Source organism: Megascapheus bottae, chromosome 22 (assembly GCF_031878675.1).
Source record: "Megascapheus bottae isolate mThoBot1 chromosome 22, mThoBot2.hap1, whole genome shotgun sequence".
Lineage (NCBI taxonomy): Eukaryota > Metazoa > Chordata > Mammalia > Rodentia > Geomyidae > Megascapheus > Megascapheus bottae.
This window is the reverse complement of record NC_143530.1, coordinates 73,124-98,447: the sequence shown is the minus strand read 5'-3', so window position 1 is coordinate 98,447 and position 25,324 is coordinate 73,124. Positions and strand designations below refer to the sequence as shown.

Sequence of the window (25,324 nt, the reverse complement as noted above, 5' to 3'; positions counted from 1 at the left end):
TTGTTGTCTTACTGAGAATTGATGGTGATTTATAATATAGTGTTAAGCTGCAAGTAGTGAATGGTCAAATGGTTGATTTTTTTTTTCTTATGCTAATCCTGGGACTTCAACTCAGGGCTTGGGTGCTTGTCCCTGAACTTTTGAGCCCAACCACTTGAGTGACACCTTCACCACTTCTTTTTTTTTTTTTTAATTTGGTCATTAATTAGAGATAAGAGTCTCACATACTTCCTGCTTGGGTTGGCTTTGAAACTGGTTCCTCAGATCTCACCTCCTGAGTAGGTGGAATTTTAGGTAGGAGCCACTGACACCCTATTGCTTGATATTGTTTTAAAGTGAGAGTTCACAGGATGTACTGATTGCTTCTATGTAGAAAGAGATACATAAGGAGAGGAGCTCAAAACAGTTGTAGAGTTTTTAGAATTAAGTGAATGGAGGTTCTGTTTTCTTGAAATACCCTTTGAGAACATTTTTTTTTTTTGGTCAGAGAATCATGTATGGAATCAATCTTAATTTTCAGCATGTTATACAACCAAATGGCAGTCCAGTTACACTACTTAGTAGGTCCGATGTGAATTTGGGGCTGGAGAAATTGCCAAAGGAAGTCCTTGGAGTAAAGATGAGTGGTTACTAATCCCTGCATGAGGTTATCTAGGGATGAGTGAATGTAAGTATAAAGAGAGATGAATTCAGGGCCTGGACACTGTCCAGGCTAGCACTCCACCACTTGAGCCGCAGCACCACTTGTGACTTCTTTTCTGTATGTTTTGCTCAGAAATTGAACCCAGGGTTTTGTGCATACTAAGCAAGCACTCTACCACTAGGTCACACTCCTGGCCCTGTGTAGCATTTTTGTAGGAGAGTAGGTTCTTTCAAAAGATATTGAAAATAAGTGGCTGGTGGTTTAGATAGCTGAGATGTGATATTCCGAAAGCTGATTGATGGCTATAAAATTTGTAACATTCTTTCAGTTCCTACCAATAGATACAAATAGTTTTGTGTTCTATACTTTTTTCCTTTTTTGGATTCTTTTCCTTGATTACATGCTAAAATATGCCCTTATTGTAGAAAACTTAGAGAATAGCAAAGAAGGCTTAGATAAAAGATCAATAGTAACTAAATACCTTATCTACTTCATCACTAGATATGTCACTGATTACATTTTTCCTACGCGTTTCTAGGAATCTCTGAAATGTATATAATATTTATAAGCCATACTTTATATAGAATTGGGGTGAAAGTAAACTTTTTTTTTATTTGTTTGTTTATGGGGCTTGAACTTTGGGCCTGGGCGATATCCCTGAGTTCTTCAGCTCAAGGCTATCACTATACCACTTGAGCCACAGCGCCACTTCCCTGTTTCCTGGTGGTTAATTGGAGATAATAGTCTCACAGACTTAGCCAGAGTCAGAGCCTGAGCTGGAGCTGTGTGAAATGGCTCATTCCTGTAATCCTAGCTACTCAGGAGGCTGATATTAGGCTGATATCTGAAGATCATGGTTCAAAACTAGCCCAGGCACTAAGATCTATGAGACTCTTCTTTCCAGTTAACCACTAGAGGCACTGTGGCTAAAGGGTTAGGGTGTTAGCGCCCACGCCCAGAGTTCAAGCTCCAGACTGACTCCCCCCCCCCCCAAAAAAAAGTCACAGACTTTAGTGCCCAGGCTGGCTTTGAACTGTGATCCTCAGATCTCAACCTCCTTAATAGCTAGGATTACAGGCATGAGCCATCTGCACTGGCAAAAAATACTCTTTAATTTGTATCTTAAAGTGAAAATAATAAACCTTTTTATCAAATACAAAAAAACTTTTTTTTTCAAAATCTGTGTAAATCTTCGGCAGTATAAATATTTTATCATGGAATAACTGGCTATTTCTTCATAGCTTAGCTGTATTTCTCATATGTCTCTACCCTAATTGTAATAATCTAAGTGAGTTCTAATGTAACTATATTATTTTTCTCCCTCTAAGCTTTTAGTACATAATATAGTGGTTTAAAAAAAAACAAAGGCTTTGATTTTAAGGCTAATATATGCTTTATAACAAGTCATGTGGAAAACGAGATGTGTTTTTACTCTTTACCTATACGAATTACTGCTTTAGTGTTGTAATTTTTATCTATTTCCTGTTTATCTTTCCCCCCCTCTAAATGTTTAAGCACATGAGTTTTATTTGATTATTTCCAAATAGGATCAGTTTTCATTGGCTAGTGCTTTTTTTCACGATCCCTCCTTTCCTTAGTTCTTTATGATTTGTCTTGGTCTAAGTATATGATTCTACTTGTTATGATATACTTTTCTAAAAGGTTGTATATGTGCTATTTGAAAGTATATTTATGAAGAATTGGTTCTCTTTAAATTTTAGGATAGACCACTCTCTTTTGAGCTGTTTTAAATGATGTTCTACTTTGATGAGGAGTAGATAACTTCTTGAGGTTCCTTCTAACCCCTAGGATGAAGATAATAACCAATATTTGTATAGTGCTCTAAAGTTTACAGAATGAGTTTTCTTATATCATCTCACTCGATCCTCACAACAACTCTGTGAGGTAGATAGATATTGTTATTCTCATTTTAGAGATAAAACTCATAGGTTAAGTGCCTATCAAATTACTACATTTTTTTGGATTTTTAATTCAAAATTATCAAAATTATCAAATCTTTCTAAATTATCAAATTCTTCATATGCATTTTATTACATTTACAATTATTTACAGATGTTGTATGTGATTAGCAGTTAATATTTTTTCCTCAGTATCTGTCAGTCTTTTTTCTTTCTTTCCCTTCACTACTTAACAAGTTTGTCTCTATTAATATCAATTTCAAATAAATAAATAATTTTGATGTTGGTTGCTGGGGCTTGAACATAAGACCTAACACTCTTGCTTGGCTGTTTTTGTTGTTTTTCAAAGCTGTCAGTCTTATCCCTTGTGCTACTCTTCTACTTCCAGCATTTTTCTGGTTATTTGGAGAATAGTCATATTTGTCTGCCCTGCCTGATTGTTTTTAGCCTCAGTCCTCAGACTTCAACCTCCTGAATAGCTAGGATTACAGTCTGAGTCACTGGTGTCCTGCTAGAGTAATTTCATTATATGGCTGTTATTAAATAGCCTGTTGTCTTTATTAAATAGCTATTTTTCTTTATTTCTCCCTATCTCTCTCCCTTTCTTTCTCTTGTTATTTCACTCTTCCTTCACCATACCTCTTTCTCTTTTGTGTCACTGAAAAATACATTGTTATCACTCCTTTTATGCATACAGCATAAAGTCTTTAAGTAGTTCAGTCCCAGGTAGAATTAATACTATTTGGTTCAGGAATGAACCTAGAATCAGAAGCTTTTCAAGGTGTATAACTCCTTTATGTATTATCTTTAAAGTGGAATTAAGTATTCCATCTGCCATGTTCTCAAGGACGAATAGCAATTGATAAGTAATAGCTGAGGTCTGATCAGGAAAGCTATGCTCTTTTTTTTTTTGCCCCAAAAGGTAGAAGTTCATCAAAGGGATGTGGAGCTTAGTGTAGTGATAATGTCACTTAGGTTAGAAGTAGACTTAGATTTTTATGACTGTGCAGTATTAAAACTTTTTTTTAACTGCCTTTAAAATATTTAAAACTCCAATATATTTTAAAGTTAATTTTTTTTCTTATCTTTTTCTAGTTGTTGGTCTTGACGATATTATGGATGAAGGAGTTGTTAAAGAAAGTGTTAATGATACCATTGATGAAGAAGAATTGATTTTGCCTAACAGAAATTTGAGGGACAAAGTAGAAGACAATTCAGTAAGATCACCAAGAAAATCACCTCGTTTAATGGCACAAGGTAATCTCTCCAAAGAGGCCTACCTAAAAAAGGAGAGCTATAAGAACAGGTGTGTTAGGTTGTAAACTTGGTGAACAGAGATAATTTTTAAAAATACCTTTGTTAGTATAAATATGTTGATAATAAACCTGAGATCCTATCAGTTTGCTACATATGTTTTTAGTTTCTACTACCCCAACTATGCACTTATCCCAAAAGGAAACTGTAAATCTTCTGGTTAGTTCTTTTTTGGTCTTCATCACCATGTCACTAAATAATATGCACATACATGCACATATGCATACATAACACACATACACGCACATGTGCATACCACACATGCATGTGCGCACACACACTAAACCATTCCTGGGGCTTGAACTCAGAACCTGGGCATTGCCCCTGAGCTCACTTTGCTCAACTCTAGCACTGTACCTCTTGTGTCATGGTACCATGACACTTCTGGTACCATGAGAAATGGAACCTGGGGCTGCGTTGCGTGTACACGAGGCAAGCACTCTACCACTCAGTTGCATCCCTAGTCCCAATATTGTTATTTTTTTTTTTAAAGAATTTATTAATGTTGATTTTTACATCATATTTTAAATGATAAGTTTAACATACAAGTGTTCAAAGAGGGAATCTCTATTTACAATCACTGGGACTTAGTATTTAGAACTTAATCACAATTAGGCTAAAGGTTTGTATATCATAGAAACATATTAATTTATGAAATAAAACATGTCTATAGAGTCAGGTTTTTTTTATGGCTTATGTTTACATCATATTTTAAATGACAAGTTTAACAAACAAGTGTTAAATGAGGGAATCTCTAATTACAATCTCTGGGACTTAGTATTTAGAACTTAATCAAAATTAGGCTAAGGGTTTGTATATCATAGAAACATATCAATTTATGAAATAAAACATTATGTCTATAGAGTCATAGGTTTATACTTCCATTACCATTGAGTATGCAGGTATTGAGTCCTCACTCTTATACTCTTTGGATTTAATAGCCACATCTTAAGGATATCATGCGCCTTTTGTTCCTTAGGTCTTGACTTGTCTCACTCAACATGATTCGCTCTAGATTCATCCACTTCCCTGCGAATGCCATTATTTTATCTTGTCTGTTGGCTATATAGAATTCCATTGTGTATATATACCACATTTTCTGTATCCATTCATCTGCAGTAGGACATCTGGATTGTTTCCATCGCCTGGCTATTGTGAATAGTGCAGAGATGAACATAGCTGAGCAGGTGTCTTTATAATATCCTGGGTCATGCTGTTCAGGATAGATGCCCAGAAGTGGTATGGTGGGATCATAGGGAAGGTCAATTTTCAGTTCTTTAAGGAACCTCCACACTGCTTTCTAGAGTGGCTGAACTAGTCTACATTCCCACCAGCAGTGCAGTAGGGTTCCTTTTTCTCCACAACCCCGCCAGCAACTGTCATTGTCTGAGTTCAGAATCTTGGCCATTCTTGTTGGGGTAAGGTGGTATCTTAGGATTGTTTTTATTTGCATTTCCTTTATGACCATAGATGATGAACATTTTCTCATATGCTTTTCTGCCATTTTAATCTCTTCTTCTGATAAGTCTCTCTTTAGTTCCCTTGCCCATTTAGAGAGTTTTATTGGGTTTTGGGGGGATTAGTTTCCTGAGTTCCCTGTAGATACTGGCTATTAAGCATTTGTCAGATGTATTGTTGGTGAATATCTTTTCCCAGTTGGTTGGCTGTCTCTTATTTTTGCGACTACCAATATTGTTATTTTTAAAAATTATTCTGATGTTGCTACTTATCAATTGATTTTCCACTTTGAATGATAAAGATTTCCTCTTGTCTCTTGACAAAAAGTGCATTTTCTCATTCTTCCAACATATAATTTCATTAGAATGTTATTAGAGACAATCCATTTAATAAGCTACATTTTTTCTTGTATAATTTTTTTATCTTTTGAATTTGAATGATTTTAATTTTCATTTGCTTGGTTTACTGTGGACATTCCACCACTGATATTCTAACTACTCTGTGATTTGCCTAAAGCTTCCTTAAAGAATTTGTGCACCTTTTATATTTGGCCATTTCATTTTACTGAGGAAGTATTTCTTGGTGTCTTCTGATCTGTTTCTAGGTAGACTTGTGTTAGCCCAGTAAGTGTTATGCAACTCATCCAGGAATCTCTCTATACCTTCTTCTGAAGAGTCTAAACTTTGTTCTTTATTGCGGCAGCTGATTCCTCTTTTTTCACTGAACTCATTCATTCAGTGATGCATCTCTTATGGTAGTTTGTTTGCTGAGAAAAGGGAGCATAGAGATAACTTTTGTATAGACCTTGTATTTTGTATAGACCTTCTCTGTAAATGCAATGAATCTGTCCTTAGACTGGATGGGATCATTGTTTGGCTGAACATTGAATTCAAGTCTGAAATATATTTTCCTCAGAATGATATGCTCCAAAGAAGTCAAGAATATTGCTCAGTTTTCTGACTTAAGTCTCACTGAATTTATTTTGACTTTTCTGACATGTTACAGAATCTTCTTCAGCTCTAGTGTTTTGATATTTCATGGTAATACGTCTTTCATAAGTGTCTTTTATATTGAAATGGGCATTTATTAGCTCTTTTAGCCTAAATTTATTTTTTTGTTTTAATGTACAGAGGGGTTACAGTTATATTCGCCAGATAGAAGGTGCATTACTTCTCACACATTGATACCCCTTCTCATGTTTTGGTCCCTATTTCCCTCCCCCCACCCTCTAAAATTTTTTCATTCCTGAAATTTTTAATTATTTTATTGATTTTCTTATTTTCTTAAATTTTGCCTTCTAGGACCAGGTGACAAACACTGCTATTAGAAATACAGTGTCAGATAGTACAGATTGACCCTTCCATTTTCTTTATTTTGCTTATTACTCTGTTTGTCCTTTTAACTTTGCTTGAGATTTCTTCATATTTATCCTCAAGCCTTGCTGTCCAGTTTAGTACTTCTACTTTCCAAATGTATATTTAGACCAATCTTTAAATCAAGGGACTTTTATTTCTGCTGATATTTAGACTTGTGCTCTTGCTTAACTTTTTTGCCATCTACCACTTGAGCCACAGCTCTACTTCTAAGCCTTTTGCTGGTTAATTAGTAATAAGGGTCTGATACAATTTCCTACTAGGGCTGACTTCAGAGATCCTCAAGTCAGAGATCCTGTGTACTAGCTAGAAGTACAGGTTGCTGGCACTTTTCATTTAGAGAAGTAACTTGTCCTTTAATAAATTACTTAATTGTGTACAAACAATATTTTATCCAATATCTGGTATCTTCACAGTTGACTCCTTTGCCATTTGTTAGGTATTAAAAGTTTATTGAATGATAATAAATGACCAGTATTAAAAGTTCTTGACTTAAAGTTTTCAAAGTTTAATAAATGATCTAAGTATTTGAATAAAACTTGAAAGTTTTGATTACAGTAAATTTATATATTTTAAATATATAGTGAAGGCTTCATAATATTTGGTTATGTGTGTGTGCGCATGTGCATGCGTGTGCGTGTGCTGGAACTCTGGTTTAGGTGCTTATCCTGTGCTTTTTCACTGAAGGATTTAGCATTACCACTTGAGCCATAGCTTGTCTTCTGGATTTTCTGGGTTTTTTTGTTTGTTTGTTTGTTTGCCAGTCCTGGGCTTGAGCTCAGGCCCTTAGCACTATCCTTGGACTTTCTCAAGGCTAGAGCTCTACTACTTGAGCCACACCACCATTTCTGGCTTTTTTCTATGTATGTGGTACCGAGGAATTGAACCCCAGGTCTTGTTAGGCATGAACTCTACCACTAGGCCAAACTCCTGGCCCCTGGCTTCTGGGTTTTTTGTGGTTAATTGGAAATAAGAATCTCAGAGACCCATGTTGGCTTTATGATCCCCAGATTTCAGCTGCTGCTGCTGCTTTTCTATCTTTCTTTCTTGCTTGCTTTCTTGCTTTCTTTCTTTCTTGCTTTCTTTCTTTCTTTCTTTCTCTTTTTCTCTCTCTCTCTTTCCCTCCCTCCCTCCCTCCCTCCCTCCCTCCCTCCCTCCTTCCCTCCCTCCCTCTCTCTCTCTCTCTCTCTCTCTCTCTCTCTCTCTCTCTTTCTTTCTTTTGCCAGTCCTAGGGCTTGAACTCAGAGCTGAGTGCTGTCCTTCGTCTTTCTCAAGGCTAGCTCTCTACCACTTTAAACACATCCCCATTTCTGGATTTTTCTATGTATGTGGTACTGATGAATCGAACCCGGGACTTTGTATATGTCTGGCAAGCTCTCTACCAGTAGGTCAAATTCCAGGCCCTCAGCTACTTGTCTTTACTTGCTAGTTCTGGGGCTTTAATTCAGGACCTGGGCGTTGTCCTTGAGGAGGTTTCTCAAGGCTAGTGCTCTACCACTTGAGCCACAACACCACTTGCAGCTTTTTCTGTGTATGTGGTACTGAGGAATTGAAACCGGGGCTTTTTGCAGGCCAGGCATGCACTCTACCACTAGGCTACACTCCTGGCCCCTCGACAGTTTTTCTTAATTTTATCTGCTTTTCCTCCCATTTTGGAGGGGTTACTGGAAATTGAACACAGGATGTTAATACTTGCTAGGCAAGTACTTTGTCACTGAGCTACATTCCACCCTGCTTAGTTTTTAAAAGTTGTTGAACATATCCCTAAGCCCAAGGCCAGAATAAAATGATATCATGTGCATGGGTGTATGTGTCCTGAGTACTGTCTTCGGCCTCGGGCTTTCTCAAAGCTAGTGCTCTACCACTTGAGCCACCGCACCACCGATCTTTTCTGTGTATGTGGTACCGAGGAATCAAACCTAGGGCTTCATGCATACTAGGCAGGCATTCTGTCATTAGGCCATGCTCCTGAACCCAAAAAGATACCTTGACCATAGACAATGAAAAAGGGATCTGTAGGCATGGATCAAGTGGTAGTCAAGCAGTCCCAAGGGCCTGAGTTCAACTCCCTGTACCATACCAAAAAAGAAAATAGTGTGTTCAAGTGCAATTCAAGTGTTAGCTTGGAAATGGCTTCATATTTTAAATATTTATCAGTTATTTTTTCTATTTAGTGAATTTTTTTTGTTGTTTTGCCGCCTTTCCAATTTTCAGTGTTCCCTTCTTTTAGAAGATGTACCAAGGGAAAGGCTCATTTAGTAGAAGCATTGCTTTTTTTTTTTTAAATCACTCAGGGGGCTTGAACTCTGGGCCTGGGCACTGTCCCTGAGCTCTTCAACTCAAGGGTACCACCCTATCCCTGGGCCTGGGGATGTCCCTGAGCTCTTCAGCTCAAGACTACCACCCTACCCTTGAGCCAAGCCCCATTTCCTGTTCTCTAGAGGTTAATTGGAGATAAGAGTCTCAGGTTCTTTTGTGCCCGGGTTGGCTTTGAACCTTGATCCTAAGATCTCAGCCTTCTGAGTAGCTAGGATTACCAGGCGTGAGCCACCATGCCGGCACTTGTTTTTTTTTTCTGAGTATGTGGTACCGAGGAATTGAACCCAGGTCTTTGTGCATGCAAGGCAAGCACTCTACCACTAGGCCAAACTCCAGGTCCAGTAGAAGCTTTTTTTTTTTGCCAGTCCTGGGGCTTGAACTCAGGGCCTGAGTGCTGTCCTTGGGCTTTCTCAAGGGTAGCACTCTACCATTTGATCCACAGCACCACTTCTGGGTTTTTGTGTATATGGTACTGAGGAATCAAACCCAGAGCTTCTTGCATGCTAGGCAAGCACTCTACTGCTAGGCCAAACTCCCAGCCCCCAGTAGAAGCATTTTTTTTTTAAAGGAGGGAAGCTTTATTAAGTTTTTCGTTCTTTTTTTATTTTCCTAACAATGATACATTTTCTTGGTTTAGTCATTTTAATTCTATATAACAATTTTTGGTTGATCTTGTGTTACTCCATTACATACTTCATTTATTAAGAATAATTTGAAGCCAGGCACTGGTGGCTCATGACTCTAATCCTAGCTACTCAAGAGGCTGGGAGCTGAGGATTCCATTAGAAGCCAGTCCTGTCAGGAAAGTCCATAAGACTCTTACCTCCTATTAACTACCCCAAAAGCGGAAAGTGGAGCTATTTTTCAAGTGGTAGAGTGCTAGCTTTGAGCACAAAAGCTCAGGGGTAGTACCCAGGTCTTGAGTTCAAGCTCCAAGACTGACAAAAACTCACAAAATAATAATTTCAATTCTCAAATGGTAATGTAATAACACTGAAAACAGAAGTTGAGATTAATTCACCTTTTTTTTTGGTAACTGTATTTTTTTCAAATGGTCACTTAAGTTTCATATATCAAAGTTAAGTGATATATTCTAAATTATCTTGGAATAAAAGCACATGGCAAAGAAGCTAAGTTGTTTTTTTTCTCCCCCTTACGATAGAACAAGTAAGAAGTTTACGACAAAGCACTATTGCCAAGCGTTCAAATGCAGCAGCTTTAAGTAGCACAAAAAAAGCATCTGGGAAGACTATAACTGCTCCCAAAGCAGGGGTGAAACAAGCAGAAAGGTGTCAGATTAAAGAAGTTGGAGCATCACAAAAACATGAGTACCATAAGGAAACTAAAAGGAGCAGCCGACATATGAATCCAGTTGAAGTGGTACCAGAAGTATCATTGTCTTCAAGTCAGTCTTCAGTGTCATCTTGCCTTGAAATGAAGGATGAAGTTGGATTAGATTCCAGACATAAGTGTGATAATCAGGGAGAAGCAAATGTGCCATCTCATGAATTAAATTGTCCTCTTCTTTCAGAGACTTGTGTTAGTATTGAAGAAAAGAAAAATGAAGCTCTGATAGAATGTAAAATTGAGACTGTTAATAGCCCGTTGTTTAAGTTTTCAGATAAGGAAGATGATGAACAAAATGTTTCAGGTAAAATAGATGAGACTGGGACGGCAAAAGAAAAACTTGAACAAAAATCAAAGGAGATAGTAAAATTATCCTGTAAAGGTGACCAAGTTATTGAAAAACCTGAATCGTCTGACATTTCTGATGATGCTACTTGTACAGACTTAAGTAAGACAGAAAGAAAAGTCTTAAGTTTGTCCAGTTCCTTAGATGAAGCACCTGAATGTCATTTGGAATTGAAGAATGCTATGGGTGGTGTTGATAAAACTGAAAAGTTCCTTCAAAGGAATAAAATAGAATCAATGGATTATTGTGAAGGCGTGGAATCTCCTGATACACAGTTAGAGAGCACTGACTTTAATAAATCAGATTTAGAGGTTAGTACCTATGGTTTTGAACCAGTAACCAATGCTTTAAAAAATAGTATTTGTGATGTACCTGACCAAAATACAAAACAGTTGAATGTAACAGAAAATACAAAAATAGAATCTCATGAAACCATAAACCTTCAGGATGATAGAAACATCTTAGAGCCAAAAAAATTAAAATCTAAAAATATGAAACCTGTAACTCATTCTAAGCAAAACACAACCACAGAGACTCCACGAAAAATAGTGGCAGCAAAACATGAAGTTTATAACAAAACAAAAAATGTTAAAAATGGGAAACGAAATGCAGATGAAGTAGAGTCTCAACAGAGGCCTGTTAAAGTGAGGAGAAAGCAACTTGATAAAGATTCAAAGATTCAGAGTTGCAATTCTGGAGTTAAATCAGCAAAAAGCCAAACACATTCTATATGGAAAAATACATCACAGGATCAAAATTCATTTCAAATTCCTAAAACATTAAGTCATTCTTTTAATGATAAGCTTCATAGTCACCCTAGTTGCTCTAAGGAACCTCATCATCAGGTACATAGTGGACACTTAGTCCATTCCAGCCAGAAACAGTGCCATAAGCCTCAGCAACAGGCACCATCAATGAAAACCACCAGTCATGTGAAAGAAGAGCATGAACATTCAGTCCCTGAGCATTTTAAGGAGGAGGATAAACTGAAACTAAAAAAAACTGACAAGAATTTTCAGCCCCGTCAGCGAAGGAGCAGCAGAAGTTTTTCTTTGGATGAGCCTCCATTATTCATTCCAGACAACATAGCCACTGTAAAAAGAGAAGGTTCAGACCATAACTCCTCATTTGAAAACAAATATATGTGGACTCCCAGCAAGCAGTGTGGGTTTTGCAAAAAACCACATGGCAACAGGTGTGTGTGTGTGTGTGTGTATGTGTGTATGTTATGTGTGTGTGTATGTATGTATGTATGTGAATGAGTGATGCATACACTGAAGGGAAAATTTGGGGAGGGGGAGCAGATTGAGGCTAGTGTGAGAACTTTTTTGCAGATACACAAAGACTTTTCCAAAACCCTGCATTAGTCCTGGATAAATGATAGAAAGATGGAGCCACTGATTTTAAAATTATATTACCTTAGAACATTTTAAGAACCATAGTATGGTAGCTGATACATGTGGAAATGTGCTGTCATTGTAACCTGTTGAGTGTAATATAGTCAATGCATCTGATAAAAAAAAAGAAAAGGCATCAGCTATTTTCTTAAATCAGAAAATTGTTACGCTGCTTTGAGACTGTAAATTTTACATGATTTAATTTGGTTGGAGAACAACTAGCAATAAAGTATAAAGGTCATAATGCAAATTCAGTTTTCCTTTTGAAGGTATTTTTTTTTAAATGGTACACATCAATAGCAAAATACTATCATCTCAAAACCATCAAACTTCTGGAATAAAATTTGTTATTGATAGCTAAAGCAACTGTTAGGTCATGCAGGTGTATTTTATATATAACATGGAATAGAGTGAAAACATTCTGGAATGTTTGAGTGATTTCAAGAATTTCATTTACGTTGTAATCATTTAGAGTTTTAGAGCTTGATTTTAGCATTGATTTTCATTTCCCTTTTTTGGTTTCCATCTTTTGGAGATTATAGCAGTGCCTCTCTGCTTTGAAATGTATTCTTTTTTGCTACTTTTTCTTTTCTTTTTTTTTTTTTTTTTTGCCAGCCCCTGGGACTTGAAATCAGGGCCGTGGCACTGTCCTTGGACTCTGCCTCTTGAACCACAGTGCCACTTCCAGCTTTTTCTGTGTATGTAGTTCTGGGGAATCGAACCCAGGGCTTTGTGCATGCTAGGCAAGAGCACTACCACTATGTTCCCTTGCCCTTATAGTTTTTCTAAGAAAAGTAAAAGAAGACATGAAGTGGAGTTTGCAACTACAAGATTTTCCTGATCAAGTATCACATTGCTGTTAGAACTTCTATCAACATTGTTATGATAAAAAACTAGAAGCTGTATAATAGAGCATTATTACACTTCCCTTTGAGAGTCAATGTTAGAATGACACTTCCCAGTACTGTCAGATTACATAAAATGCAACTAAAATTAGACAATAAGTTATTTTGGTGGGAGGAAGTGGTTGGGAGGATGGGAGGGAAGTGTTGGGGTTATTCTCTTAAGTTTGATGTCAATAAGGACTTAACTTGTTTATTGTTACTGAGTTTTGAGGCAGGGTCTTGCTATAGAACTGTGGCTGGCTTGGATCTGTACAATACATACTGGCCTTGAACTTGGAATCCTTAGCCTCCTGAGTGCTAGGATTATAGGCGCAGATATGCCATCTCACTTAGTTGGCTACTTTTATAACTCAGCCAAAAATGTATTTTTGGTGTCTGGAGTTAGTTTGTTATATGATCTAGTTTTTAAGTTTTTTGACTTGATACAGTGCTATATGTGACCTACTTATGTTCTTCAATTCAAATACTTTCCGATATTCGAAGAGGAGTAAACTTTTTTCAGGTTTAAGAGAATTTAGAGTTTAATGGCGCTTTTACTGTTATTTTAGAAAAACCCACCAATTTTATCATTACACTGATACATAGAGAAATGGAATAGGACATCTTAAGTGAAACTGGTATAGAGTTGGAAAACATATGAAGTGATTAACTTATTTAATAGCCTTTTTTGAAATGCCCAGTCTTCAGGACTTTGCTCAGGCATTTTTTTTTTTAATAATTGTCTCTTTATCAATAGATCAGGCATTAATTCCATCATTTTGTTTTTAACAATGCCAGTTTTTAGATATGCCATGTATATAATATAGAGTTTAAGTGTAGTAAATAATTTTAAATGTTAATCTATAGGAATTTATGGGTTTATCCTGTGTAATTGACCTGGAATATGTTTAATAACATTGGAAATAATGAGTTATTGGAGCAGCTTTCTTGCTTAATTCAGTAATCTTTCAGATCTGTGAATAAAGAAACCTAAGTATTGGTTGCTTTTTCTTTACATATTAACTATCAATCACTGTTGCTTTATGTGTTGCTTGCATACATTGAATTTACTGAAAAATAAGTGCCTTTTACACAGTGTTTAATTTTCTAATTTTAATCCACCTGCAAAAATGCAAATTTATTAGGAAAACATTTTCAAATACTTGTGATACCAAGACTTTGAATTCTTCATTTTTACATATTTACAGCTGGTATTAGCTTCCTTGTGCATGCATCCAATTGGAAATTATATTTGGTATTATAGAGATTTATGACATCTAGGTAGTTGACACTTACATGCATATTCTAAAGACAGTAGGACTCTTGACACCATGGGTATTTGTTCTTCCCCTGCTTTTTTGTTGACTAGGGAGTTTCATTTTGACATGTACATATATGCATACAAAACCTTGACTGAAGTCACCCCTATATTTTTTTTGACTTCTGTTTATTTTCCTTATTCAACCTTTCTCTGTCTCTGTCTCTGTCTCACACAGGGACACACACACCTACACCTACTTAATCCTTAATTTTAAATGTGAATTCTATCCAGCATAAGTTAATGGGTATTTTGAAATGATTTTTTTGCCTTTTCATATTAGTTTCCTGGTGGTTCTGCTTCATCCTTGATCTGAAAGATGCTTTTTTGATTGCTTTGTCTTGTTCCAGTTGTATATTTTGTATATTTGAAGAGAAGACCAACAAAGTCAGCAATATCCACTGGATAACAGATGGCTCATGCCTGTAATCCTAGCTATTAAGGAAGATGATGTCTGAGATGATTTGAAGCCAGTCTGTGCAGGAAAGTCTTGAGACTCAACTCCATTAATCCACCAAAAAGCCAGGGCCACTCTTAAAGCAAAGAAAAAAAAGGGTCAGGAAGAGTTCCAGGACCCCTCTCCCCCAAGGCGGGGTGGGGGGAGGGAGGTAGGGAAACAAGATTATTTCTGAGAAGTAAATTTTTTCTGGGGCCTGGAGTTTGGCCTAGTGATAAGAGTTCTTGCCTAGCATACATGAAGACCTAGGTTCTGTTCCTCAGTACTGCATACATAGAAAAAGCCGGAAGTAGTGGTATGGCTCAAGTGGTAAAGCTGTAGTCTTAAAAGCCCAAGGATAGTGCTCAGGCCCCAAGTTCAAGCCCCAGGACTAGCCAAAAAAAGTCTTTTCTAGAAGTGATGATCCTGTTTTTTTTTTTTTTCCTGGCATTTATTTTATAGACATTGATTTAATATTTATGTAGAAAATGTTACCTTAGAAGTGTGTGTGTGTGTGTGTGTGTGTGTGTGTATGTATGTATTCACACACTTCACAGCCTATGCTGTCACTAAAAGAAAATATCATAACCGAATACCTACTATGCCTACTATGGTGAATTTGTGACATGAAGTTCTCAATGTTGCCTCTAGCTTATGTTGAAGAAACAAATTTTGGGTTTTTTTTGGGGGGTGGGGCAATACTAGGGTATGAACTTACAGCTTCCCACTTGCTAGGCTGATGTTCTACCACTGGAGCTAAAATTGCGGTCCTGTTTTGCTTTTTAGCCTTTTGCTATTTATGTTGGGGCCTATGATTTTTTTCCTGCCCATGGTAGACTCCAACCATGATTGTCTAGATTTCAGCCACTTGGGTTCCTAGGGTTATAGCCATCAGATACCAGCATCTGTCTGGCTGAAACGAAATTGTCTCAGAAGAACTTTAAATATTTCACAGGACCCTTAAATATTTTACTTTTACTGTATGCACCAGTAGCAGTAGAAGACTTCATACTGACTTGGTCAGATAATTGAATTTGACCTAAACATAGTTTGTTTTTGTTTTTAAACTGAAAGATTAAACGTTATGGTTGTGCTCCTGGGAAAAGTAGAAAATGGGAGCATGATTGATAGCTATGATAGTTACTTCCACTGCTACTTCTGTTCTCTGTTTACCATGTTCTCCCATATCTCAGGGTTTTTTTTCATATATTTTTTATTGTAATTAATAGAAGGGTTACATGATATTTGCCAGATAGATGCTGCATTAATTCCCATACATTGGTACCCTTTCACATGTCTTGGTCCCCATTTCCCTCCCCCCACCCCCACCCCTCATCTTTTTTTCTCCATTCCCTATCCAATTTCAGATAACCAAATACAAATGTATCCAATATATCAGGTAACAAAGTGAGATAGCATATCTCAGGTTTTTCAAGTGAAGCAGTAGCTCAGGAAATGAGCAAAATATATTCATGTCCCTCCACCTCTCTCCCCCCTCCCTCTCTCTCTGTCTCTCTCTCTCTCTCTCTCTCTCTCACACACACACGTGCGCGCGCTTTGCCTTACCTACCCTTCTTCCCTCTTTTTCCCTTTGTGCTGGTACCAGGACTTAAACTCAGCACCTTGTGTTCTTACTTGACTCCAGTTTACAGATGACTCTGCCATTTTAGCTACACCCTTTGAGGTGGAGTCTTGCAGACTGGCTTATAAGTGTGCAATCAGTGCTCAATTGTATTCCTGTGGGAATCCAACTTTTAAAGAATTAGCTAAGTTTCAGACTTAAATGCAATATTTGTACTATCTTGGAAAATTTCCATAGTAAAGTTGGTTTTATTTTTTCCCAAGAACAAGGTTAGTTTTTCTGTTATTTTTTGAAAGCATTAACTGCTTTTAAATATAAAAGTTACGAATATATAATGTAGCACTAGAGATTTCTTTTAGAGTCTCAAGTTTGAGACATTTCTAAAATAAGCAGGACAAGAATAATCTTAGGTTTTTTAGGTTATATTTTACTGAAACCACTCCAAACTTTGAGGGAATATTAATGTAGCTTTGTGGAAGTAATGTCAGTTGACCACTATCTTTCCTCCAGTATTGTATAGCTATTTGGACAGTTTAAGAACTACCAATACCTTTACTTTGTAACCAGAAATATAATATTTTAATGCACATATATTCTTCACACTTTCTATAATCCTTGTTGTCTGGACTATCTGGTTTCATTACATCACGGTCAATAATCTCAAACCTACAGGTTGAGAGTTATATTTGAAAACATTTAGTCGTTTGAAACGTATTAAATGTCTATCATTTTTAATTCCCAAATTGAATTGCATTAGTGGGTAGATTTATAGTACCTGGCTGAGTTAGCAGTGAGATAACCGGTTAGATTAAAGCTCCATAGGACAGCAATTTGGTACATGAAAGAAAGACACACGAGAAACATGTTAAAGTAGAAATGCATTGTTTGCCATGACTTGAAAGTACCTGGTAGAATTAGTGTATGCAGTTGATAATCCCACAGGATCTCTATTAGAGCTGAATGTCCCATCTACTACATTTTTAACATCCCTTTTCCAGTTATATTGAAAGCTGTTAAAGGAATCTTTTTATGAAGTTAACAAATTCAGTAGTGCCAGAGCCCTTAAATGAAAATCAGACTCTGTAAATCTTTCAAAAATTAGGAACCTCTAGCTTGAAGAGGGAAGTTAAACGTTAATATTGGAACTGAGCTTGGTAAGATTAACAGTGGGTTGAAAATTAGATAAAAATGTTTCCCTACATTACTGTTATTAGCAAAACTACTGTAAAAAATCTTAAATACATGTCAAATTATTGTTATTAATTTTTGTGTCTGGGGTTTGGTGGGGGTTTTTTTGGTTTTTTTGGTCATGGGGCTTGAACTCTGGGCCTGGGTACTGTCCCTGAGCTCTTCAGCTCAAGGCTACTGCTCTACCACATTGAGTCACAGTGCCACTTCCAATTTCCTGGTGGTTAATTGGAGATAAGAGTCTCACGGACTTTTGTTTCTGGCTGGCTTTGAACTGCAGTCCTCAGATCTCAGTCTCCTGAGTAGCTAATATTACAGGCGTGAGCCATTTACGCCAGCTAAATTATTGGTCTTTGGAAAAAGAAGCTTAATGTCTGAAACATGAGTATTAACAAGAAGATTCTTCATGCCAAAATGTGTATTAAAATTATTTCTGAACCACTGTAATGCTATAAGCTAGAACTCTTTCATTTTAGATTATATAAAATGGTTAAGAAAAACTTTGGACTTGTTTTAAATTTATTGAATAAGCAATTCCTGGCTTTGTCTGATTTCAGATCTTTGGTGGTGTAGCTATACTTGGGTGAATTGTTCTCACCCCTGTTTGGTACAGATATTCATGGTTATTCTATGCTTTGTCCTATTCTTCTGTATTGACAAAGATCAGTTTTCATCTTCATGGTGTTTTGTGGGGTTCCTCTATTGTTTTCCTATTTGGATTAGTTTCTTTGAAAACTTGGTCCAGCAAAATAATAGGAAATGAAATATAGATTATTTGTCTTAGTCTCATTTTTCACATTAAAATATTTATATGTAAATCACCTTTTTATTCCCCCTCCAGGTTTATGGTTGGCTGTGGGAGATGTGATGACTGGTTTCATGGTGATTGTGTTGGGTTAAGTCTTCATCAAGCACAACAAATGGGAGAGGAGGACAAGGAATATGTATGTGTGAAATGTTGTGCTGAAGAAGATAAAAAGACTGAAATACTAGACTCTGACAGTTTAGAAAACAAAGCTACAGCTGAAGTACATAGTGAAGATAAAACAATGGAAAATGAAAAGCTTGACAAAACCAGACATATAGATAATACAGTGAAGACCAAGGTCAAAATCTTAAAACGGGTAAGGTTTTCATGAGCATGTTTTGTTAAGATATTTGGCTCTATCATTAGTGATGAAGTTTTCCTTTTAGGTGTCATTGTTCCAATAAACGTATTTCATTTTATCATAAGAATGAATGAATTTAATTTTGGAGATACAATTTTGGTGAAACCAGATAGTCTCATCTTTATTTTAGTCTTTTGTCTGTTTCTTGGATGTTGGAATTTTATATAGAAAGTATTTATACTATTTTGTGCTCTTAGATGTAAATTGTGCATGCTGGGTTTTACAACAACTTGCATTCTGTAAATATCCATTGATTATTTGGTATTTTTGTTTTCAATGATTGAGAATTACTTTCTATAAGGTAAAATCTTAGTTTTTAGTTTTTTTTTGTTGTTGTTTTGTTTTGTTTTGTTTTTGTCAGTCCTGGGCTTGAGCTCAGGGCCTGAGCACTGTCCTTGGACTTTCTCAAGGCTAGAACGCTGCCACTTGAGCCCTCAGCACCACTTCCGGCTTTTTCTATATATGTGGTACCAAGGAATCAAACCCGGGTCTTCGTGCATGCTAGGCAAGCACTTTAAACACTAGGCCGAAGTCCCAGCCCATAAATCTTAGTTTTTAAATCTTTGTTTCCTTATATGAAATTCTCGTTTTATTCTTTTAAACTCCGATTGTAGATTTCTAAAATGATATTTTCCTAGGTCTTACGTTTTTAACTATCATCTCTCTTTATATAGAATATATATATATATATATATATGTGTGTGTGTGTGTGTGTATGCATATATATATTGTGTGTGTGCCTGTCCTGGGGCTTGAACTCAGGTCCTGACCACTGTCCTTGGGCTTTTTCCTCAAGGGTAGCCCTCTGCTACTTGAGCTACAGCACCATTTCTGGCTTTTTCTATGTATGTGGTACTGAGGAATCGAACCCAGGAGCTAGGCAAGCACTCTACCATTAGGCCAAACTCCTGGCCCTCTAAAAGTATTTCTAATTATACTTCAAGATATTTTGTCTTTTAGAAGTGAAGTATATAGAAGATACAGTGTTTGTTTGTTTGTTTCTGTCAGGGTCTTACTATGTATTCCAGGCAGTCCAGGCCATTTCTTACTGTGTAGCTTGTCTGGCCTCAAACTTATCTTCCTGCCTTAGTCTCTCTTAGTAGTGAGATTCCATGTTCTGATTAAGCTTTAAGTATTTTCATTACCTGTGGTTTATCTAGTCAGTGATTTACTATTGTGTACTGCTGATAAACACAGTTGCAATAACTTTGTAAAATTTGGCAAATATAGCTGGGCACTGGTGCTCATGCCTGTATTCCTAGCTACTCAGGAGGCTAAGAACTGAGGCTCATGGTTTGAAGCCAGTCTAAGCAAGAAAGTCCATAATGAGACTCAAGTCCAAAGCAAAAGCAAAGCTCAAAGTGGAGTTCTGGCTCAAGTGGTAGAGTACTAGCTTATGGAGGGCAGGGAGGGGGGAGAAATCTCAGAGACAGTTCTCAGTCCCTCAAATCAAGGCCCAAGACTGGCACTTGCACACAAACTAGGCAACTATAATCCTGAAGACCAAAATAATTTAGAAGCTAGAAGATTTTGGACCAATCATTTTCATTTGTATGCTATACATTATCTCTAGGAAGGAAAGATCTAGTTTCTGTTTGAAAGTGTGTGTGTGCGTGCATGCGTGCTTGCGTGTGTGTGTGTGTGTGTGTGTGTGTGTGTGTGTATTCACACACTGGTTCTAGTTCCTGAACTTAGTACCTCACACACTTAATTAACTTTTTCATCAAGGCTGGCATTCTACTTACTCTGTATCTCCACTTCTACACAACCTCTCTTCTAAAGCAGTTCAAACCATTAAAGTTCTTCAATTTGAGCTTAAGTATGTTTATGAAAACTTTGTTTTTTTTTAAAGCTTTCCTGTTAAAAATAATTTTTCTATAGCATGACACAGTGAGTAATTCAGATTGAACAGTCTGATTATATTATCTTTAATTTCCCCTATTATTTACAAACTCAGTGGTTTGAGATAGTTGTATATGACAAATCTAAATTTACAGTTTTTCCATTTATTGTGACATTAAATGTTTTTATCTGATAATGCTTTTTTTTGGGAATTGCATGAACCTCCCAAATGATCATTGCCCCCTTTTGGTGGTCTATTGTTGACTCTTCAGAACTTAGTTTATGGAGTCCATTTCACTTTCTTATATGTCACATTGTATCCCTAGATGTTGGATGATTTATTGAGTTTGTGTTGTGAGCATTTGAACTTTACTTGGAGAGGTACAACATAAAAAGTAAGAAGATTCCTATTGAAGAGAAAAGCATTCATATGTTTTTTTTTTTGGGGGGGGGGTGGGTCATGGGGCTTGAACTCTGCCTTGGTGCTGTCCCTGAGCCCTTCAGCTCAAGGCTACCACCCTACCCTTGAGCAATAGCACCACTTCTGGTTTTCTGGTGATTGATTGGGATAAGAGTCTCAGGTCCTTATGTATCCAGGCTGGCTTTGAACCTTGATCCTCAGATCTCAACCTCCTGAATAGTTGGGCATGAGCCACAGTGCTGGCTTAAATGTATTTTATGTATTTTATCGAAGACTTGTACTTGGTGTTTTTTGGCATGTTTATTTTTAAATCACAGTAGTATAATATGATTTTTTTCTTAAGTATCTCAGCCTTCCAGTTTAGCTGGAAATTCTTTGTGTGATACTAATAAAACCAGGCCAGAAAGTGCATTGATGGTTTATCTTAGGGAAATTAAGATTGCCAGTAGGCACGTTGTATGAATGAATGTGACTTTATTTGCTTTAGAAATACAGTGAAAGATACAGATATTCATTTACCCCTATGTCCTTTTTCTTTACCTTTAGCCAACTGAGGACCTTTATTTCCTTATTCTAATTTTCTTCCTACTGTTATTAAATTAATAAGATGATCTTTATGTGTATTTTTGTTTGTTTATTTTGTATTGGACTTGGGGCTTGAACTCTGGGCCTAGGTACTATCCCTGAGCTCTTTTGCTCAAGGCTGGTGCTCTACCACTTTGAGACACAATGCCGTTTCTGGTTTCTGGGTGGTTAATTGAAGATATGACACTCATGGCTGGTTTGTGTGCGCGCGCGTGTGTGTGTGTGTGTGTGTGTGTGTGTGTCTGTCTGTCTGTCTGTCTGTCTATGTGTGTGTGTGTGTGTGTGTCTGTGTGTTTCTTTTGTTTTTTGGAATTTGAACTTAGAGCCTCATAATTGCTATATGATCTGTCTACCAATTGAGGAATGCTCCTAACTCTTTTCTCCTTTAGTTTGCACCTTTATCAATGTTGATCTCCTGCCACAGCCTTCTGAGTGGCTGGGATTTTACTGGTATGTAGCAGCATACCTGACTTGTTTGTTGGGGTAGGTTCTTGTTTTTTGGACTGGCCTCAAACCATGATCAGCCATATTTGAATGCTTTAAAGGCTGAAAAATTTGATTATAAATAAGTTGTAATAATAATTGCATTTAATTTTTCTCCTTTGTATAATAGTTGAGGTTTGCTTTATATAGTTAGTTCCATTTTAATGAACTCAATATTATATTCTCTTAGGAGCCTAGTGAAGGCAAAAATTCATCAGATTGTAGAGACAATGAAATTAAAAAATGGCAACTAGCTCCTCTTCGAAAGTTGGGGCAACCAGTTTTACCTCGGAGATCTTCAGAAGATAAGAGTGAAAAATTACCCAAAGAGCCAACAACTGTTATTTGTACTGGGGAAAAACCTTCAAAACCAGGTAATGAGAAATACAGAGATTATTGTGTATTAATATATTTCTGTTATTTCCCATGCAACTAATATATTTACTCAGAAATTACTATTTTTCATGGGATTAAACATGTTTTAGATGACTGGCTTTACTTGTAAAAATTTATTACCCCAAATTCTAGAAGGCACTAGTAAACTGAGGCCTCTTCCTTAGTGATAACTACATACTAGTGGCAGAAGGCTAGGCTTTTCAATAGGGAGACAGAGCCTTTCATGTATCCTAGTTCTTCATTGATGTTAGTTCTCAGGGTGTTACTTTCAATGTTTCCTTCATTGAGGTTTGTAATGTTTCTATTTACCCATGCCTAGCAAGGACTCTTCCTCCCCTCCCCCACCAGTCCTGGGGCTTCAACTCAGGGCCTGTACACTGACTGTCCTTGAGCTTTCTCAAGGCTAGTGCTCTACCACCTGAGCCATAGCACCACTTCCTGCTTCTTCTGTGTATGTGGTACAGAGGAATCAAACCCAGGGCTTCATGCATGGTAGGCCACACCGCTGGCCTGCAAAGACTTCTTTTTAATCACTATCAGTTTTATTTATAATTTTAATGATAAGAATATTTTTATATAGACTATGGCTTCTGACTGTATTTCTTCTTTTTCTTCCGGGTCTTCATGAATACTAGGCAAGCACTTCTACCACTAGGCCAAACTCCTAGCCCTTTTGACTGTATTTCTAAATAGTAGCCTGTAATACTCAAGTTTGCTTATAAACATATATATATATATATATAATTGATTATAAGAAAAATATCTTTTAAAAAATTAATGAGTTTTGATACTTGTGTAAATTAGGTATTCAGGAGAAGCAAGAGATAAAGAAAAAGAAAGTTGAAAAAGGAGTACCTAGTGTGCATCCTCCTCCCGCTTCCTCTTCCAAGCCTTCTGCAGATCAAATCAGACATAGTGTGAGACATTCTCTCAAAGACATTCTTATGAAAAGGTAAACCAAACAGACAAAAGCAAACATGTTATTATTGCTGGAGAGTGAATAATTTTTATTTTCTTCAGTTTGTGAAAAATAATTGAGTTGTTTTTATCTTAAGGCTTACAGACTCAAATCTGAAGGTACCTGAGGAAAAGGCAACAAAAGTTGCCACAAAAATTGAAAAAGAGCTTTTCTCTTTTTTTCGGGACACAGATGCTAAATATAAAAATAAATATAGAAGTTTGATGTTCAATTTGAAAGATCCCAAAAACAATGTAAGTATGCTTTGTTCATGTGTATGAATGTTCACACTTCAATTTCCTGAATGCATAGAAATCTAAATTTGTAACACAAAAGATCTCCAGTTTTTTAAGTTAGATTGTGATTATAGAATCACTTCTTAGTTTAGGGTATATAGTTTTCCATGTCCCAGAACCTTAGGCTGTTCAAAATCTGTGGTCTGGCCAGATGCTGTGGCTCATTCCTCTAATCCTAGCTACTCAGGCAGCTGAGATCTGAGGATTGCAGTTCAAAGCCAGCCCTGGCACTAAAGTCCGTGAAACTCTTATCTCTAACCATCAGAAAACTGGAAGTGGCGCTGTGGCTCAAGGGGTATGGCGGTAGCCTTTAGCTAAAGAGCTCAGGGACAATGCCCAGGTCCAAAATTGAAGTCCCATGACCCACAGGAAAAAAAAAAAAAAAGCATGTGATCTACCCTGAACTCTTTCCCTAGCCTATGTTTGTTTGGTTTTTTTTGCCCTATCCTGAGACTTAAACCCAGGTCTTGGGTGTTGTCCAGGAACCTTAAGGCTCATACTCTATCACTTCAGCCATAGTGCCACTTCCAGCTTTTTCTGACCTTTTTTTTTTTTTCTGTGGGTCATGGGGCTTGAACTTGTCCTGGGCACTGTCCCTGACCTCTTCAACTCAAAGCTATCTTCCTACCCCTGGGCCTGAGCATTGTCCCCTTCAACTCAAGGCTACTGCCCTACTCTTGAGCCAAGCCCCACTTCCATTTTCTAGAGGTTAATTGGAGATAAGAGGCTCAGGTCCTTTTATGCACAGGCTGGCTTTGAACCTTGATCTTCAGATCCCAGCCTCCTAAATAACTAGGATTGCAGATGTGAGCCACACCCAGCCTGGCTTCCAGTCGTGATCCTCAGATCTCAGCCTCCTGAGTAGCAATGATTAGGTGTGAGTGCCTGGCTTCATAACAAGTGATTTATAATAAAATTTTTTTCTCTCAATTTATGAATTCTGTAAACAGTGTTACATAATTATGTCAAACAACTACATGTCTTTCACAGGTATATGCAAGTTATCTTTACTTGTACTATCAAAATTATTAACATGCGCTAATAAATTAGCACTTTACAAAAATTTAGTTAAGCTATATATTTTGATTTAAAATCTGAGATTTCTGATTTAAAAATCTGAGAATAGAACCTCACAGTTTATATTTAGAGGGCTTGAGCTCAGGACCTAGTTGCTGTCCCTTAACTTCTTCAAAGCTCAACCACTTGGGCCATGGTTTCACCTCTGGGTTTTTAGTAATTAATTGGAGGTTAACAGCCTCATGAACTTTCCTGCCCATGTTGGCTTCAAACTATGATCTTCAGATCTCAAGCCTGAGCCAAGTGTCAGTGGCTGATGCCTATAAATCCTAACTACTGGGGAGGCTAAGATCTGAGGATTGCAGGTTGAAGCCAGCCTGGGTAGGAAAGCTTAACTGAGACTCTTAATTTCCAATTAACTACCAAAAAGTGGGAAATGGAGCTGTAGCCCAAGTGGTAGAATGCTACAAAGAAGCTGAGGGACTGTATGCAGGCCCTGAATTCAGATCCTACAACTGACCACCCCTCGCCCCCCCTCAAAAAAAAAGGCAAGAAAAAATCCCCTGAAGCTGGGCATAATGGTACATACCTGAAATCCTACCTTCTTGGGAGCCTGAGGCAAGAGGATTGCTG

At 37.1% G+C, this 25,324-nt stretch overlaps 1 protein-coding gene across 11 annotated transcripts in view; it reads left to right on the top strand.

The window, feature by feature from the left end:
- The window catches only part of Phf3 (PHD finger protein 3), a 78,500-nt gene that overhangs the window by 28,642 nt on the left and 24,534 nt on the right, over positions 1-25,324 (top strand). For 7 of the 11 annotated variants that reach the window (XM_090355437.1, XM_090355432.1, XM_090355434.1 and 4 more), the window contains 6 exons: positions 3,658-3,819; positions 10,189-11,914; positions 18,366-18,648; positions 22,215-22,398; positions 23,225-23,372; positions 23,476-23,632. In XM_090355437.1, the coding sequence (XP_090211563.1) occupies positions 3,678-3,819; positions 10,189-11,914; positions 18,366-18,648; positions 22,215-22,398; positions 23,225-23,372; positions 23,476-23,632 (2,640 nt within the window). In that variant the 5' untranslated portion in view covers positions 3,658-3,677. Of the gene's footprint in view, positions 1-3,657; positions 3,820-10,188; positions 11,915-18,365; positions 18,649-22,214; positions 22,399-23,224; positions 23,373-23,475; positions 23,633-25,324 lie in introns of those variants that run through there. The other 4 variants (XM_090355436.1, XM_090355440.1, XM_090355441.1 and 1 more) reach the window with 4 other exon arrangements.